Source organism: Lithobates pipiens, unplaced genomic scaffold (genome assembly GCF_037356315.1).
Source record: "Lithobates pipiens isolate NorthernLeopardFrog02 unplaced genomic scaffold, aLitPip1_a1.2 Scaffold_7, whole genome shotgun sequence".
Lineage (NCBI taxonomy): Eukaryota > Metazoa > Chordata > Amphibia > Anura > Ranidae > Lithobates > Lithobates pipiens.
In genome coordinates this window covers 2,429,220-2,446,266 of record NW_027507892.1, presented here as the reverse complement: position 1 = coordinate 2,446,266, position 17,047 = coordinate 2,429,220, and the positions used below count along the sequence as shown (strand labels likewise).

Here is a 17,047-nt window from a genome sequence, read left to right as displayed (position 1 = left end):
CAACCAAACTGTCAAACTATCAAATGGCTGGGGTCGTAACTGATCACATGTGCAGCATCATGGCAGTTGCAGATCAAACAGAAGCAGCTTCCATGGCTGCAAAGGGTAGGAGGGTTTCAATGCGCTTTAAGGCGGTCAAGTAGATCGGCCTCTACAAATTTGACAGTGCCGAAAAATAGAGAGCAACTGAGCATGTGCAGAGCAGGGTGAGACCGCATATTACTGGATTTTTGACACTTATTTTTAATGTTTTATATAACTATACCTGCAAAACGGCCAGCCCAAAGTCATTTAGCAGGACTTCATTTTCTGACTAAAGTTCCACTTTAAGCCACAACTTTTACCACTCCCCAGCCTCTACCCCCCTCTGGCTGCAGAGGCCGGGGGGATCTACACATGCCATGGCCATGAAGTTTTGCAGCCACAGCAGGAATTATACCTATTATTATACCTATTATAAATATATTCTGTTGCTTTCAGCGGATGTAGCACCCACCAAACGCAATCTATTCAAGTGAATGGGGCAGCTTTGTACGCACCCCACAGCCATGTACAGGTATCAAGGGGTTAAAGCAGGCTGTGAGGAGGCGACACAGATTACTTTTCAGAGAGCAAAGTACGAATGTGAACGAGCCCCAAGAGGGATTACATGACCGCTGATCGTTCAGTTTTTGGCCTAAATGGAATGAAGAGCAGTGACGGTCAGTCACTGCTCTCCAGTGCTCACTGGGGGCACCAGGCTAGAAAAGAGGGCACAACTGGCTCCAACGCCAGTCAGTCACTGCTCTCCAGTCCATACTGGAGTACCAGGCTAGGGAGGGCACAACTGGCTCCAACGCCAGTCAGTCACCGTTTGCCACGCCTTACTGGAGCACCAGGCTAGGGAGGGAACAACTGGCTCCAACACCAGTCACCGCTCTCCACACCTTACTGGAGCACCAGGCTAGGGAGGGCACAACTGGCTCCAACACCAGTCACCGCTCTCCACACCTTACTGGAGCACCAGGCTAGGGAGGGCACAACTGGCTCCAACACCAGTCAGTCACCGTTTGCCACGCCTTACTGGAGCACCAGGCTAGGGAGGGCACAACTGGCTCCAATGCCAGTCAGTCACCGCTCGCCACGCCTTACTGGAGCACCAGGCTAGAGAGGGAACAACTGGTTCCAACGCCAGTCAGTCACCGCTCGCCACGCCTTACTGGAGCACCAGGCTAAGAAGGAAACAACTGGCTCCAATGCCAGTCACCGCTCTCCACACCTTACTGGAGCACCAGACTAGGGAGGGAACAACTGGCTCCAACGCCAGTCAGTCACCGCTCGCCACACCTTACTGAAGCACCAGGCTAAGGAGCAAACAACTGGCTCCAATGCCAGTCACCGCTCTCCACACCTTACTGGAGCACCAGGCTAGGGAGGGCACAACTGGCTCCAACGCCAGTCATTCAGTGCTCTCACCTACTTACTGGAGCACCAGGCTAGGATGAGCACAACTGGCTCCAACGCCAGTCAGTCACCATTCTCCACTCCTTACTGGAGCACCAGGCTAGAGAGGGCACAGCTGACTCTCTGGAAAGGTGAAGCCAGCTTTCAAATCAGGCAGCTGGGTGGATCCTAACAGTATTGTCGGGGTCCTTCTCTGCTCCGGGCAATAGCAAACTATGGGCTAATTCTGGGTCATAGGAGAACAAAAAGTAAGACCCAAAAGAGACGTACAGCCAAGAAAAAGTCTGTCCATATTTCTCTTTTAATCTGATGACAAGTTTCTTGTCCAAAGAGCTTGTTGGTGGTTTTTATGCAGACACCCCTGCCCCTCTGAACAATACTGTGCTTTCTGCTCCGGGGGGGGGGGGGGGGGGCTCCCATCAGGATATAAAGTGACATGAGAAGGGGGCCGAAGAGTCCTGCATCCTGTCCTCCAGCATCCAGAGGTCCGGGCGTATCCTGTAGGGGTGTCTATCCCTCAAAATGGGTACTTGCGTTTACCTGACTCGCCGTGCCATTGGCAGAGTGAAAGGGTTTCTCTGAAGATCTTTCATAGTAGATAATATAAAATACTGGCAAAACAATCCCAATTAAAAGCATGGCTAAAACGGCGTTCCACCATCGGATACCCCAGTCTGCCCCCAGATAGGAGTCTTTCGGTCGGGGTACAGGCGTCACCTGGGGACAGTCAGAGCCATAAGATTCCCCGAGCAGTTCCTGGGTCTGTGAGGCCTCCTCGATGTTCTGGTCTATCTCCTGGAAGTACTGACTTATGTCCCTGTGGTCCTCAGAGCCATTGCCGTCATCACCCGGCGGCTCGGCGACAACGTCGTGAGAATCTGCAGACCTGGAGGTTTGTGCGTCGAGTACCTCGTTATGTTCTGTAAAAATCCCATGCACCTTCACCGGGATTTTAATCGTCTTTACAGCGTACATGTCCTGCTCTGTCAGGAAGTTGTTGACTCTCTTAATGTCTGCGACCTGAAGGAGGAAAAAAAAAAAAACGTAACATGGAAACGTGACAAAAGCATTTGAGACACACCCAGGCAAATACATTTTTTAACCACTTGTTGACCTCTGGAAAGGTTTTACCCTCCTATATGACCAGGGCATGTTTTGCTATTCAGCACTGAGCTACTTTAGGTGGCAACTGCTCTGTCATGCAACACTGAACACAAATTAAATGTATATCACACAAATAGATCTTTCTTTTGGTGGTATTTTATCAAGTTTAACATTTTTTAATAAAGGAAAAAATAGAAAAAAGATTTTATTATAAAACATATCCAATAAAATCACAATTTTTCATACATTTAGGCCAAAATGCATCTTGCTACATGTCCTTCATATAAAAACAGAAATAAAAAAACCCCAATAAGTGTATATTAACCACTTTCCAACCACCAAACTGTAAATGTTACGTCATTACATTGACGCTACATACCGGGGTTATGGCAGCAGTTAGCTACCATAACCTCTGTATTTTCTTTTGTTAGGCGGTCAGGTTTAAGATAAAAGTGATCCCAGTGACAAATTCACGACAGGGTCACTTTTATAGGCGGCGAAAGAGGTGCCCTCTCACCACTTCCCGGTGGTTTCCAAGCTTACCAGAGCCGTGAGGTAAACTCGAAACCGATCCGATGCGGCCAATGGCTAGCAGGAAGCCGAGTAAGGGCAAGATAGCCCCCACTCGGCTCTATGCCCTTGGAGGACCAGAGTGACCTCCGACATCACTTCTGGTTCCTCCTTTTGCTTTTAAAAGGTAAATGAGAGATCTGGGGTCTTTTTGACAGTGTCAGTCTGACATGCCGCATCTCCAATTGTGAAGCTTCTGTCAGAGGATTCTTACCTCGTGATCACCTGTGACCAATCACAGCCGATTACAGCATGAACCAGGAAGTGCTGGTAAACGCCATTCTTTGGTTCGCACTGACAGGGAAAGCCGATCGGAGGCTCTCCCTGGCAGAGGTGGGGTCTGTGCTGATAATCAGCACATTGATTATCAGCACAGCCCCATCAGATGTAATTAAAAGCTGCCAATCCATGCCCAGTCAGTGCTCCATCATAACCCCCTGTCAGTGCCCAATAAAGTGCCAATCAGTACGCACAACTGTGCCAGAGCCCACCACAGTGCCAATCAGTGCCCATCAGTAACACCTGTCGGTAACTAATCAGTACCTGCCCATCAGTGCTGCCTGTCAGTGCCCCTTCAATTCTACATATCAGTGCCGCCTCATCACTGCCCGTCAATGAAGGAGAAAACAAAATTTAATAACCAAAAAGAAAATTTTTTTTTTTTTTGGGCTTCAGTTTGTTTAGCAAAAAATAAAAACCCCAGTGGGGATCAAATACCACCAAAAGAAAACTCTATTTCTGGGAAGAAAATGATAAAAATTTGGTTTGGGTACAGTGTTGCATGATCGCGCAATTGTCATTCAAAACGAGTCAGCGCTGAAAGCTGAAAATTGACCTGGGCAGGAAGGAGCAAAAGTGCCCGGTACTGAAGTGGTTAAACCACCCATGTGATGTATCACTGCGATCGTTCGAGGGAGAGCAATAATTCTAGCACAAGACCTCCTCTGTAACTCTAAACAGGTAACCCGTAAAAGCCTTGCAGCTTCACAGCGCGTTCCCTACTGTGCTGCGCCTTCTGAATGGGGAAGGAGGAGTAGGGGGGGGCGGGGGCTGAACTTCTGAGTGATCTCCTGAGGCAAGATCTCTCAGAAGTGGGGAGGGGTACCTGGCAAAAATAGGTACCCGCCCCCCCCCCCCCGCAAGGCGCCAAATGAAGCACCGTTCGGGGGGGGGGGGGGGTTTAGGGGGGAACAAGACAGATAAGCGGAGCTTCCACTTTTGGGAGGAACTCGTCAGTTTGTCACCACTCCCCATGTGTGCGCAATTTTAAACCATGACATCTTAGGTATCTATTTATTCGGCAGAACATCATCTTTCCCATTATGCAAAAAAAATTGGGCAAACCGTACGTTTTTTAATTTTTTATTAACCACTTCAGCATCAGAAGATTTTACAACCTTAAAGACTAGGCCATTGTTTGCGATATGGCACTGCGTTACTTTGACAATTGCATGATTGTGTGACGCTGTACCCAAATAAAATTAATGTCTTTCATTTCCCCCACAAATAGAGGCTTCTTTTGGTGGTATTTGATCACCTCTGCGGTTTTTATTTTTTTCATTATAAACAAAAAAATGGGTGACAATTTTGAAAAAAAAAAAAAAAACACCAATTTTTTACTTTCTGCTATAATACATATCCAATAAAAACTATTTTAAAAATCAAATATCTTCATCAATTTCAGCCAACATAATGTTCTGCTACATATATTTGGTAAAAAAATCCCAATAAGCGTATATTGATTGGTTTGTGGAAAAGTTATCACATCAACAAACTATGGGATATTTTTATAGCATTTTTCTTTCTTTCTTTATTTTTTTACTAGTAATGGCTGTGATCAGCGATTTTTAGCAGGACTGCGACTGTGCCACCTGACACTTTTTTGGGAGCCAGTGACAATATTACAGTGATCAGTGCTAAAAATATGCACTGTGACTGTACTAATTACACTGGCTGGGAAGGGGATAACATCAGGGGCAATCAAAGGGTTAAATGTGTGCCTAGCTGGTGCTTGCTGTGTGGGAGAGGTTCTCTGACTGGATGAAGACAGAGATCCGTTTTCCTGCCTAGCAGGAACACAAGATCTCTATTTTCTCCCCTGGCAGAACGGCGATCTGCCTTGTTTACATAGGCAGACCGCTGTTCTGCCTCTCTCGGGAAGGATTGCGGGTGGCCGGCGGACATCGGTCCCCCAGACCCACTGATTGGACAGAGGGGGAGCCAATCAGCACGCAATTGCGCCTCTGTTGGCCCGCACGCCCTCCAATGTCTATTGCACAAAATGATGTACAGGTATATCGTTTCACGCAATAGAGCCAACCTGCCACATTACAAGTGCAGTAGGCGGTCGGCAGCTAGTTAAGGTGAAAAAAAAAGCCTCCTGAAATACTTACCCGAGACCCATCTCCAACCACCAATGTGCACAAGAGCAGAGGATCTCTCTACTTATTGGTTTAGACACAGCAATAGGAGCCACTGGTATCTGCTGTAGTCACTCAGAGGAAGTTGGGGGGGGGGGGGGGGGATTTCAGAATTTTGGAAATTCGAAATGTGAAAATTCAAAAATTCGAAATGTGAAAATTCAAAATGTGAAAATTCAAAATGTGAAAATTCAAAATGTGAAAATTCGAAATGTGAAAATTCGAAATGTGAAAATTCGAAATGTGAAAATTCGAAATGTGAAAATTCGAAATTAGGAAATTTGAAAATTCTAAATTTCATAAATGTAAAAATTCTAAAATTTGGAAATGTGAAAATCCAAGAAAAAGAATGAAAATCTGAAAATTCGAAAACCCCGAAAATAATAAACTAATATTAAATTATAGTTTTTGGAATTTCCTTTCAAATTTGGCTGTTAGTGAAGGTAAGGAGTACGAATTTATCTGAAGTTACGAATGATATGAAATATCGAATGCCATATCTAAACAAATTAAACAAAATGATTTAATAATAATAATAAATAACAATAATAATAAAACCTTTTTATTATTTGTTTAGATGCGGAATTCGTTATTTCGGATAATACGCTACTTCAGGTACATTTGTATTCGTTATGTTCACAAACAGCCAAATTTGAAAGGAAATTCCAATACCTATAAATTTAATAGTTATTATTTTGAATTTTACTGATTTTATTTCTTTTCAGATTTTTGAATTTCCAAAAAACCTGAAATTAGGAGTTCGAAAATCCAGAAATCCGAAAATTCTGCAATTTGAAAATCCGCATTTTTGGTTTTCCGAATTTCCGAAAAAAGCAATAAATAAATAAATGTAAAAAAAAAAAAAAAAAAAAAAAAAAAAAAACCGCAGGATGTGATCAAATGCCACCAAAAGAAATCTTTAGTGTGGGGAAAAGAAAAGGTATCTAGATTTTGTTTGGATACAGCGTTGCATGACTGCGCAATTATCTGGTCATAAAGGGGGTGAAACCTTCCAGAGCTCAAGTGGTTAAAACCTTATTGAATCCATCAAATCCCTGTTAATAACACCCAACAGAGTCCAGGCTAAGCCCAGTCATTACCTTGCACCCATACTGCAGCGCCAGCTTGTTCAGGCTGTCCTCCTCTGTGATGGTTCGCTCCAAGAAAACCACATCGCTGGCCTTCTCCCGCAAAGCGCTCCGGCGTTGGAGCTCTCCGCCCCTCGCTCGTAATTCCATAACATCGAGCTCCTCTTCAGACGAGCTGTCCAGATCCGCCGCTCCATTAGTAAAGGTGTAGACATGGGCTCCAAGGGAGGTATGGACTCCGGTGGGCGGGTGGAAGGAATGAGAGGGTCCCTTTAGACGCATTGTCGGAGGGGGCTCTAGGGAAGATAGAAATAAAAACAGCTCTGAATCAATCGATGGGCAATCACGATCACAAGGAAGCAATTCTTAAATATAGAACGCGGCATTCAACACTTCACTAATTGGATAATAACACGCTCCCGCCGAGTCTGCCAGATTCTGGATTAAGGCTCCATTGACTTCACTGATCTATTAGCACGGTCTATTTGCTGTAACTGTCATTATTTTCAGCCATGTGACAGTTATCTCTCCCTACAGGAAATAATGGTCATTATGGAAAATAATTGGGTATAGCGGAGGGAATGTAATCATTATCTCTGGTTTGCAGGCACACAACATTATTAGGAGCTCCCTATTCTCTACAGCGTGAAACTTCTTATCTGCTCTCATTTGTTCCGTTAAATCAACCATTGAAAGAGATTACTGGCAGTTAGAGATGTACCGATACCAGGCATCTGAGTATCAGTCCTCGCCCAAGTGCTCCCAATACGAGGGTTGTCCCAATACCACTTTTTTTGAGAACGAGTACAAGTACCGAGACTTTTTTTCCCAAGTATTCCCCAATACCAATTCTCTTTTTTTATGTCATGTGACAGTTTTCAAAGCACAATACAGATTAGGTGGCACTGATATGCAGCACTGATGGCTGGCACTAATGGATGGGCACCGACTGGTGGCTGCCACTGGCAGGTGGCTGCCACTGCTGGGCGGCACCCACAGGTGGCTGCCACTGCTGGGCGGCACCCACAGGTGGCTGCCACTGCTGGGCGGCACCCACAGGTGGCTGCCACTGCTGGGCGGCACCCACAGGTGGCTGCCACTGCTGGGCGGCACCCACAAGTGGCTGCCACTGCTGGGCGGCACCCACAAGTGGCTGCCACTGCTGGGCGGCACCCACAAGTGGCTGCCACTGCTGGGCGGCACCCACAAGTGGCTGCCACTTATGGGCATTGGGCACTAGAGCTGCAAGAGTCTGGCTAAAATGAGAATCACAATTTTTTTTGCTTAGAAGATAGATCACGATTCTCACGGCGTAACATCATCTTTCACATTAAAACAAAAGAAAAATTGGGCTAGCTTTACTGTTTCGTTTTTTTTTCATTCATTGAAGTGTATTTTTTCCCAAAAAAACTGCGTTTGAATGACCGCTGGGCAAATACAATAAAATATTGCAGCAATTGCCATTTTATTCTCTAGGGTCTCTGCTAAAATATATACAGTGCCTTGCGAAAGTATTCAGCCCCCTATTTATCACCATCAGTCATTTAGGACAACATTGGATCATTCAGAGATCCTCGCTGAACTTCTGGAGTGAGTTTGCTGCACTGAAAGTAAAGGGGGCTGAATAATTTTGCACGCACCACTTTTCAGTTTTTTATTCGTTAAAAAAGTTTCAAAAATCCAATAGATTTCGTTCCACTTCACAATTGTGTCCCACTTGTTGGTGATTCTTCACAAAAAATAAAAATTTTATATCTTTATGTTTGAAGCCTGAAATGTGGCAAAAGGTTGAAAAGTTCAAGGGGGCCGAATACTTTCGCAAGGCACTGTATATAATGTTTGGGGCTCCAAGTAATTTTCTAGCAAAAAATATTGATTTTAACTTAAGAAACAAGTGTCAGAAAAAGATTTAGACTTTAAGGCCCCTTTCACACTGAGGCGTTTTTCATTCCAGTGTGAAAGTATGAAAGCCGGAGAGCGGTGCTAAAAAGTCCTGCTAGCAGCATCTTTGGAGCGGTGAAGGAGCGGTGTATTCACCACTCCTACCCATTGAACTCAATGGGGCAGCGCAGCTATACCACCGGCAAAGCGCAGCTGCAGCGGCACTTTGCGGGGGCCCCGACCGGCACGCGAGCACGCCGCGCTCGCGATGGCAGGGCAGCAAATTTAAAGGGACGTACAGGTACACCCATTTGCCTGCCCGTGCCATTCTGCCGACGCACATCGACGTACGCCAGTCAAGGAACCGGTGTCCTGCCTTAAAGCAGAGTTCCCCCCAAAAGTGGAACTTCTGTTTATCTTATCCCCCCCCCCCCCGGCCACACTTGGCACCTATCTGGGGCGGGGGGAGGAGCGAGTACCTGTTTTTGACAGGTACCCTGTTCCCTACTTCCGTCGGACCTCGCCGCAGAAGACCGCCTTAAGCCGGCCATAGACGGTTCGAATCTCAGTCAGTTTAGCAAGGCATGAATGTACCCAGGTTTAATGATCGATCAACTTGGGTACCACGAACCTGTCAGATTTTACATGCGATTATTGCTAGTGGCTTTAATAGCTGCTAGCAGTGGAGCCGTGTGACGGCTCCACCCCCCCCCCCCCCCCCCAATCCCCCCCCGAAGCATGTAGTAGTCCTGACTGCTGTAACTGGGACTGGAAGCAGACTGACTATCTCAGCTAAGGGAATGATGCAGACAAGGAAGTCAAGCTTTGATTCAATAAGGATTTTAATAAACTTTGTTGCAGATTCCCACCTTTTCTAATTCTGAAGAAATAGCTGTGTCCATGTGGAAAGTGAATCTAATGGGAATGATTTTTTTAAATTATCAATCAGCTGCTGCACTTACAAGGTTCTAATGAAGAAAGTGACAGGGTCTACATCCCTTTAGATGTGATTTGCCTTTGGGAATAGTTAACCAAAAATAAAATTTTTGTTGCAGGGGATGCCCAAAAATCTGACTTGCATCTTAATGCAGACTTCTGGGAAAATCAGTGAGACAATCACACAAGTAGGAAATTACAATTCGGGGGTGTGGCATTCTGTACACCCTCTGTATACAGAACACCTCCAAGTTGTCATATCCCATTTTACAGAAAATTCCAGCGCTGCAGATTGAAAAGGAAAGGTACATTTAAATAACATTCAATGACTACTATAGCGTGTATAATTGTATTTGCATTTTTTTCCCCACGAAAGTGGAGTTACCCTTTAAATAATTCTGGGTGTTGGTGTACATTTCTCCCTTGTCATGACGTCTTCATGTCTGTTGATTGTTCCAGGTGAGAAAACGCAACTTTATCAGTTAGTAATCAGTGAAATGACCTCGTGTAACAGATGTGAACACGTAGTCCGCTTCCTTCAGATGCAAAGTGTTATATAAAAGCGAAGACTGCAGAATCCAGTACTGCCCGAGCCAACATAAAAATACTAGGGATCCACCGATATCAATTTTTCAGGGCCGATACGATATCGATTTTTCGACTACCTTTTCAGGCAAACAGCCAAAATGAGGTGCCGATAGTATAGTATGTACATTACATTTTTACGCAGTCCTTTTGAATATTATAAAAAGGACTGTGTAAAAAAATAAAAAATAAAATATATATATATATATATATATATATATATATATATATATATATATATATATATATATATATATATATATATATAGAATTTTTTTTTTAAATTATTATATAGATATTAATATTTTTTTTAATCACTCATTGCTGTCACAAGGGATGTAAACATCTATTCTGACAGTAATAAGCAGTGGCAGGTACTCTTTATGGAGGGATCGAGAGGGGGGGGGGGGGGGTCTATAAAATCTTCAAAACATCAAGATGCGGCCTGCACGCATCACCCTGGTAAAACCCCCTTAAAGCAATACCGATAAACCATCGCCCCTAGAAAATCCAGAGATGCCAAAAAGCACACCCCCCCCCCCCTTCCCTGCAATAAACTATTGTGCCCATGGCAGCAAAGAAAAGGACAGAACTCCTCCTACAGATCCTGCTCCTCTCTGTGCAGCCGCAGCACCCCCTTGGCACTTTCTGCTTTCCAGCTCCACCCTCAGCAGCACAAGGAAAGGGCACTGTTGTGAAAGAGGGTGGGGGACTCGACTTCTGATGGTGGTGGGGGGGGGGGAGCGCTTGACATCTGATGTAAGAGGAGGGGCACAAGGAAAGGGGGGGTGCACTGTTGTGAAGGAGGGTGGGGGACTCGACTTCTGATGGTGGTGGGGGGGTGCTTGACATCTGATGTAAGAGGAGGAGCACAAGGAAAGGGGGGTGCACTGTTGTGAAGGAGGGTGGGGGACTCGACTTCTGATGGTGGTGGGGGTGGGGGACTCTTGACATCTGATGTAAGAGGAGGAGCACAAGGAAAGGGGGGTGCACTGTTGTGAAGGAGGGTGGGGGACTCGACTTCTGAGGGGGGTGGTGGTGGGGGGGGGGGGCGCTTGACATCTGATGTAAGAGGAGGGGCACAAGGAAAGGGGGGTGCACTGTGATGTAAGGGACTCTTGACTGATGGTGGGGGGGGGGGGAGCACTTGACCTCTGAAGTGAAGGGGGGGTTTGCTCTGAACTTCTGCTTAGAATAAGAATAATGTAATTCTATGCAAGTTGAAAAGGAGGGTCGCACACCACCGGTATTATCCACAAGAAACTTTATCAGATATAATCTCAGCCAGTTCCTGGCAAAAATGTGATCAACGGGTGGCCCTTTTGGCGCCACACTGCCCAATATCCTTTGATTTAAAGATTGAAAGAGCCGGACAGAAAACTGACAACTAAACAGTGCCTGCAGCCAATCAGATGGAGGCACTGTTTGGGTATGCCGACAGGTAGCTGAACCAGCTGACAGAATACAATTACAGCAGCATGAGAGGAGTCCATCCGTGCTATTTAGTGTGGAAGGAGTAATTTTTTTTTTTTTTTTTTATTTCTTTTGTTCAGCCCACAGTCTGAACAAAATAAGTCTTATGTGGTCAACTTTGGGGTGCTAATGGGGTTTGTAGTGGCAACTTTCTGTCCCTCCAATACACCAATCATGTGGTTCATGATATATTTTCTTTACTTACAGCGGGTAAAATAAGTATTGAACACGTCACCATTTTTCTAGGTAAATATATTTCTAAAAGGTGCTATTGACATGAAGTTTCCAGCACATGTCGGTAATAACCCATGCAATCCATACATACAAAAGACACCAAAACAAATAAGTTCAGAAATAAAGTTCTGTGTAATAAAAAGCAATGACACAGGGAAAATGTATTGAACGTGTGAAGAAAGGGAGGTGCAAAAAAAAAAGGCATGGAAAGCCAAGACACCATCTGAAATCTATCAGTAATTAGAAAGCAATTCTGCCCCCCTTGTCAGTGCAAATTAATATCAGCTGGTTCAGTCTCAACTGATGGCCTATAAAAAGGCGTCTCATTACCAAGGCGTCACACAAAGAACATCTCATGATGACCTTCGCAACCGCATTGTTGCAAAACATACTGATGGCATTGTGGAAAATAAAAGGGAAAATTTAGGGCGGGGGGGGGGGAATTGGAACTGTATATGAAACACACCACTCGGGTAGGATGGGACATGCAATATAATATATAGGATATTAATTGGTGACGGCAATGTGTTAATGAACATTAATTATCTATATATTATTCATTTTAGGCTTCCCCAGTTAGCCACTCCTGATGAGTGGATACAAATCCACGAAACGCGTAGAGATTTTATATTTGATGTCATGTCACAGCAACCATGCCTTTACCCTGGGTTTTATTTGGATAAGTCAACAATTATTTAATACAATATGTTCACTGTGCCTGTGACTATTCTGGATGTACTGCTGATATTAATTTTATCACATGATACTTTGTTTACTATGTTATTAATTCTATTATGATATGATGTATTAATCATGATTTACTAATCTGTATCATATTTATTGATTTAACCACTTAAGGACGGCCTCATACCAATGTACGTTGGCAGAATGGCACAGCTGGGCACAATCACATACCTGTACGTGGCTTTTTAAGTGCCCAGCTGTGGGTCGGGAGCGTGCCGCTGGCGGCGCGCTCTCGACCCGGTCCTGTGCTCCGTGACCATGGCCGCGGGACCAGCCGACCCGACCGCCGCTGGTGTCCCTTGATCGGGTCACAGAGCTGAAAAATGAGGAGAAGTCTGTGTAAACAAACCTCTCCCTGTGCTTCCTAGTGTGGCTGTCACCAATTGTCTTTCCTTATAAAAGGGAACAGACGATCAGTGATGACACAAGCAAGGCCACGCCCCCCTTACAATAAAAAAAAAAAAAAACAACGTCATACATAACACCTACACTGCCCCCTAGTGGTCAACTCCTTCACTGCCAGTGTCATTTACAAAGGAATCAGTGCATTTAAATAGCACTGATTGCATTGTATAACATTGTATAAATGACAAGGGTTCCAAAAATGTGTCAAAAATGTCCGATGTGTCCGCATTAATGTTGCATTCACAATAAAAATCGACTTGTGGAGAGGTTTAGAAAGACCTGGAATTAGCAGGTACAAATGTTTGAAAGAAAACAATAAGTAATGCACTCAACCGCCATGTCCTATATGCATGCTCACCACATAAGACTCCATTGCTGAAGAAAAAGCATGGTGAAGCTCATTTAAAGTAGTTGTAAACCCTTACAACACACTTTGACCTACAGGTAAGCCTAGATTAAGACTTACCTGTAGGTCCAAGAAATATCTCCTAAACCTACACAGTTTAGGAGATATTTGCCGAAAGACAGGCACCGCTGTCGACAGCGGCGCGCAGGCGCACTGAGCGCGGCACCATCAACGGCGACTATGCCGCGCAGGAGTGACGTCATCACGGCTTCGCCGAATGACAGCGGCGGAGCGGCGAGACCCACTGAGAAGATGGATGCGCCGGACTACAGGGGACAGCGGTGACTTCGCTGTCTCCTGTGTCAGGTAAGTGACACATAATGGACTACTATGCGATGTGATGCGATGCATAGTAGTCCATTATGCTTTACCTTTGCAGGGAATCAAAGAGGAAGTAAACTGATCAGGGTTTACTTCCTCTTTAAAGTTTGCTGCACAACATTTAGACAACCCTGTGAAATACTGGGAGAATATAGTCTGGTCAGATGAGACCAAAATTTAACTCTTTGGATGCCATAATACACACCATGTTTGGAGGTCACATGGCACATCACCCCAAAAAAACACCCCCCATACCAGCAGTGAGGTTTGGAGGTGGGAACATCATGGTGTGGGGCTGTTTTTCACCATACGGCACCGGCAAAGTTCAGATCATTGAAGGAAGGATGAATGGAAAAATGTACCAAGATATTGATTCTTGATAAAAATCTGCTGCCATCTACCAGGATGATGAAGATGAAACGAGGGCGGACATTTCAGCAAGACAATGATCCCAAACACAAAGCCAAGGAAACTCTCAATTGGTTTCAAAGAAAGAAAATAAAGCTGCTAGAATGGCCCAGCCAATCACCTGACTTGAATCCAATAGCAAATCTATGGAAAGAACTAAAGATCAGAGTTCATAGAAGAGACCCACAGAACCTTCAAGATGTAAAGACGGGTTGTGTGGAAGAATTGGGCCAAAATCACACCTGAGCAACGCATGCGACTCGTTTCTCCATACAGGAGGCGTCTTGAGCTGTCATTACCAACAAAGGATTTCGAACTTATTTGTTCTGGTGTCTTTGTATGTATGGATTGCATGGGTCGTTAACGACATGTGGTGAAAATTCCATCTCAATAGCACCTTTAGAAATACAGTGCCTTGCAAAAGTATTCACCCCCTTGGTGTTTTACCTAATTTTGTTACATTACAGCCTTTAGATCAATTTTTTTTAATCTGAATTATATGTGATGGATGAGAACACAATAGCCTAATTTGAAGTAAAATTAGAAAAATATATACCGGTACATTAAAAACTATTTTTTAGAAATAAAAAACTGATGATTGACATGTTGTTATGAAGCCCATAAAAAGCTCTGGTGCAACCAAGTCACATAATTAGTGAAATGATGTCCACCTGTGTGCAATCCAAGTGTCACATGATCTGTCATTACATATACACACCTTTTCGAAAGGCCCCAGAGGCTGCAACACCTAAGCAAGAGGCACCATTAGCCAAACACTGCCATGAAGACCAAGGAACTCTGCAGACAAGTAAGGGACAATGTTGTTGAGAAGTACAAGTCAGGGTTAGGTTATAAAAATATCCAAATCTTTGATGATCCCTAGGAGCCCCATCAAATCTATCATAACTAAATGGAAAGAACATGGCACAACAGCAAACCTGCCAAGAGACGGCCGCACACCAAAACTCACAGACCGGGCAAGGAGGGCATTAATCAGAGAGGCAGCACAGAGACCTAAGGTATCCCTGGAGGAGCTGCAGAGTTCCACAGCAGAGACTGGAGTATCTGTACATAGGACGACAATAAGCCGTACGCTCCATAGAGTTGGGCTTTATGGCAGAGTGGCCAGAAGAAAGACATTACTTTCAGCAAAAAAACAAAACGGCAAGTTTTGAGTTTGCGAAAAGGCATGTAGGAGACTCCCAAAATGTATGGAGGAAGGTGCTCTGGTCTAATGAGACTAAAATGGAACTTTTTGGCCATCAAAGAAAACACTTTGTCTGGCACAAACCCAACACATCACTCAAAGAACACCATCCCCACTGTGAAACATGGTGGTGGCAGCATCATGCTGTGGGGATGTTTTTTAGCAGTTGGGACTGGGAAACTGGTCAGAGTTGAGGGAAAGGTGGATGGTGCTAAATACAGGGATTTTCTTGAGCAAAACCTGTACCACTCTGTGTGTGATTTGAGGCTAGGACGGAGGTTCACCTTCCAGCAGGACAATGACCCCAAACACACTGCTAAAGCAACACTTGGGTGGTTTAAGGGGAAACATGTAAATGTGTTGGAATGGCCTAGTCCATGGGTGCTCAACTGTGGCCCTCCAGCTGTTTCGAAACTACAAGACCCAATATGCCTCTGCCTTTGGGGGGTCATGCTTGTACCTGTCAACCTTGCAATGCCTCATGGGACTTGTAGTTCCGCAACAACTGGAGGGCCACAGGTTGAGCACCTATGGCCTAGTCAAAGCGCAGACCTCAATCCAATAGAAAATCTCTGGTCAGACATAAAGATTGCTGGTCACAAGCGTAAACCATCCAACTTGAAGGAGCTGGAGCAGTTTTGAAAGAAGGAATGGGCAAAAATCCCAGGGGTAAGATGTGGCAAGACTCAGAGACTTATCCAAAGTGGCTTGGAGCTGCGATAGCCGCAAAAGGCAGCTCTACAAAGTATTGACTTTAGGGGGGTGAATTGACTTTTTCTGTTATTTTGTCCTATTTGTTGTTTGCTTCACAATAAAAAAAAAAAACATCTTCAAAGTTGTGGGCATGTTCTGTAAATTGAATGATGCAAATCCTCAAATAATCCATGTTAGTTCCAGGTTGTGAGGCAACAAAACACGAAAAAAATGCCAAGGGGGTGAATACTTTTGCAAGACACTGTATGTTTTCCTAGAAAAATGGTGACATGTTCAATACATAATTTTACCTGCTGTAGAAATACATTTTGAGACAGCAAAGCACAATGTGGAACATGTATAAGGCTTCATACACACCAGACGCAGATGCAAACTCTGCTGGACACGTTTTTAAAAGCTGAAACCGGCGTTTAGAAACGCCCGTCTTGCCGCGATTTACCGCGTTTGCGTCTAGAAGCTCAAAAAACAGTATTATTAACTATTTCAGCAATTTTGTGAGACCAGAGTGAGTAGCAGCAGCAGTGTACTTGTATTTAGCGTGTCACTTGCTACGGCACCTGCCACAAGTTGTGGATTGTCCACTTGCCACAAGTTGTGGATTGTCCACTTGCCACATCACCTGCCACAAGTTGTGGATTGTCCACTTGCCACGTCACAAGCCACGTCACCTGCCACAAGTTGTGGATTGTCCACTTGCCACGTCACTTACCACGTCACCTGCCACAAGTTGTGGATTGTCCACTTGCCACGTCACTTACCACGTCACCTGCCACAAGTTGTGGATTGTCCACTTGCCACGTCACTTACCACGTCACCTGCCACAAGTTGTGGATTGTCCACTTGCCACATCACCAGCCACAAGTTGTGGATTGTCCACTTGCCACGTCACCTGCCACAAGTTGTGGATTGTCCACTTGCCGCGTCACCTGCCAGGTCACTTGCCACTTCACCTGCCACAAGTTGTGGATTGTCCACTTGCCACGTCACTTGCCACCTGCCATGTCACTTGCCACAAGTTGTGGATTGTCCACTTGCCACGTCACTTGCCATGTCAGCTGCCACAAGTTGTGGATTGTTCACTTGCCACGTCACCTGCCACAAGTTGTGG

General features: G+C 44.9%; 1 protein-coding gene across 1 annotated transcript in view; it reads right to left on the bottom strand.

Annotated features, from left to right (window-relative positions):
* Positions 1-1,725: 1,725 nt before the first annotated feature.
* The window catches only part of LOC143959301 (lysM and putative peptidoglycan-binding domain-containing protein 4-like), a 29,851-nt gene continuing 14,529 nt past the window's right edge, over positions 1,726-17,047 (bottom strand). Inside the window, exons 2-3 of the mRNA XM_077467984.1 lie at positions 6,638-6,921; positions 1,726-2,463 (exon numbers count right to left, since the gene is read on the bottom strand). Of these exons, the coding sequence (XP_077324110.1) occupies positions 1,954-2,463; positions 6,638-6,907 (780 nt within the window). The 5' untranslated portion in view covers positions 6,908-6,921 and the 3' untranslated portion in view covers positions 1,726-1,953. The remainder of the gene's footprint in view (positions 2,464-6,637; positions 6,922-17,047) is intronic.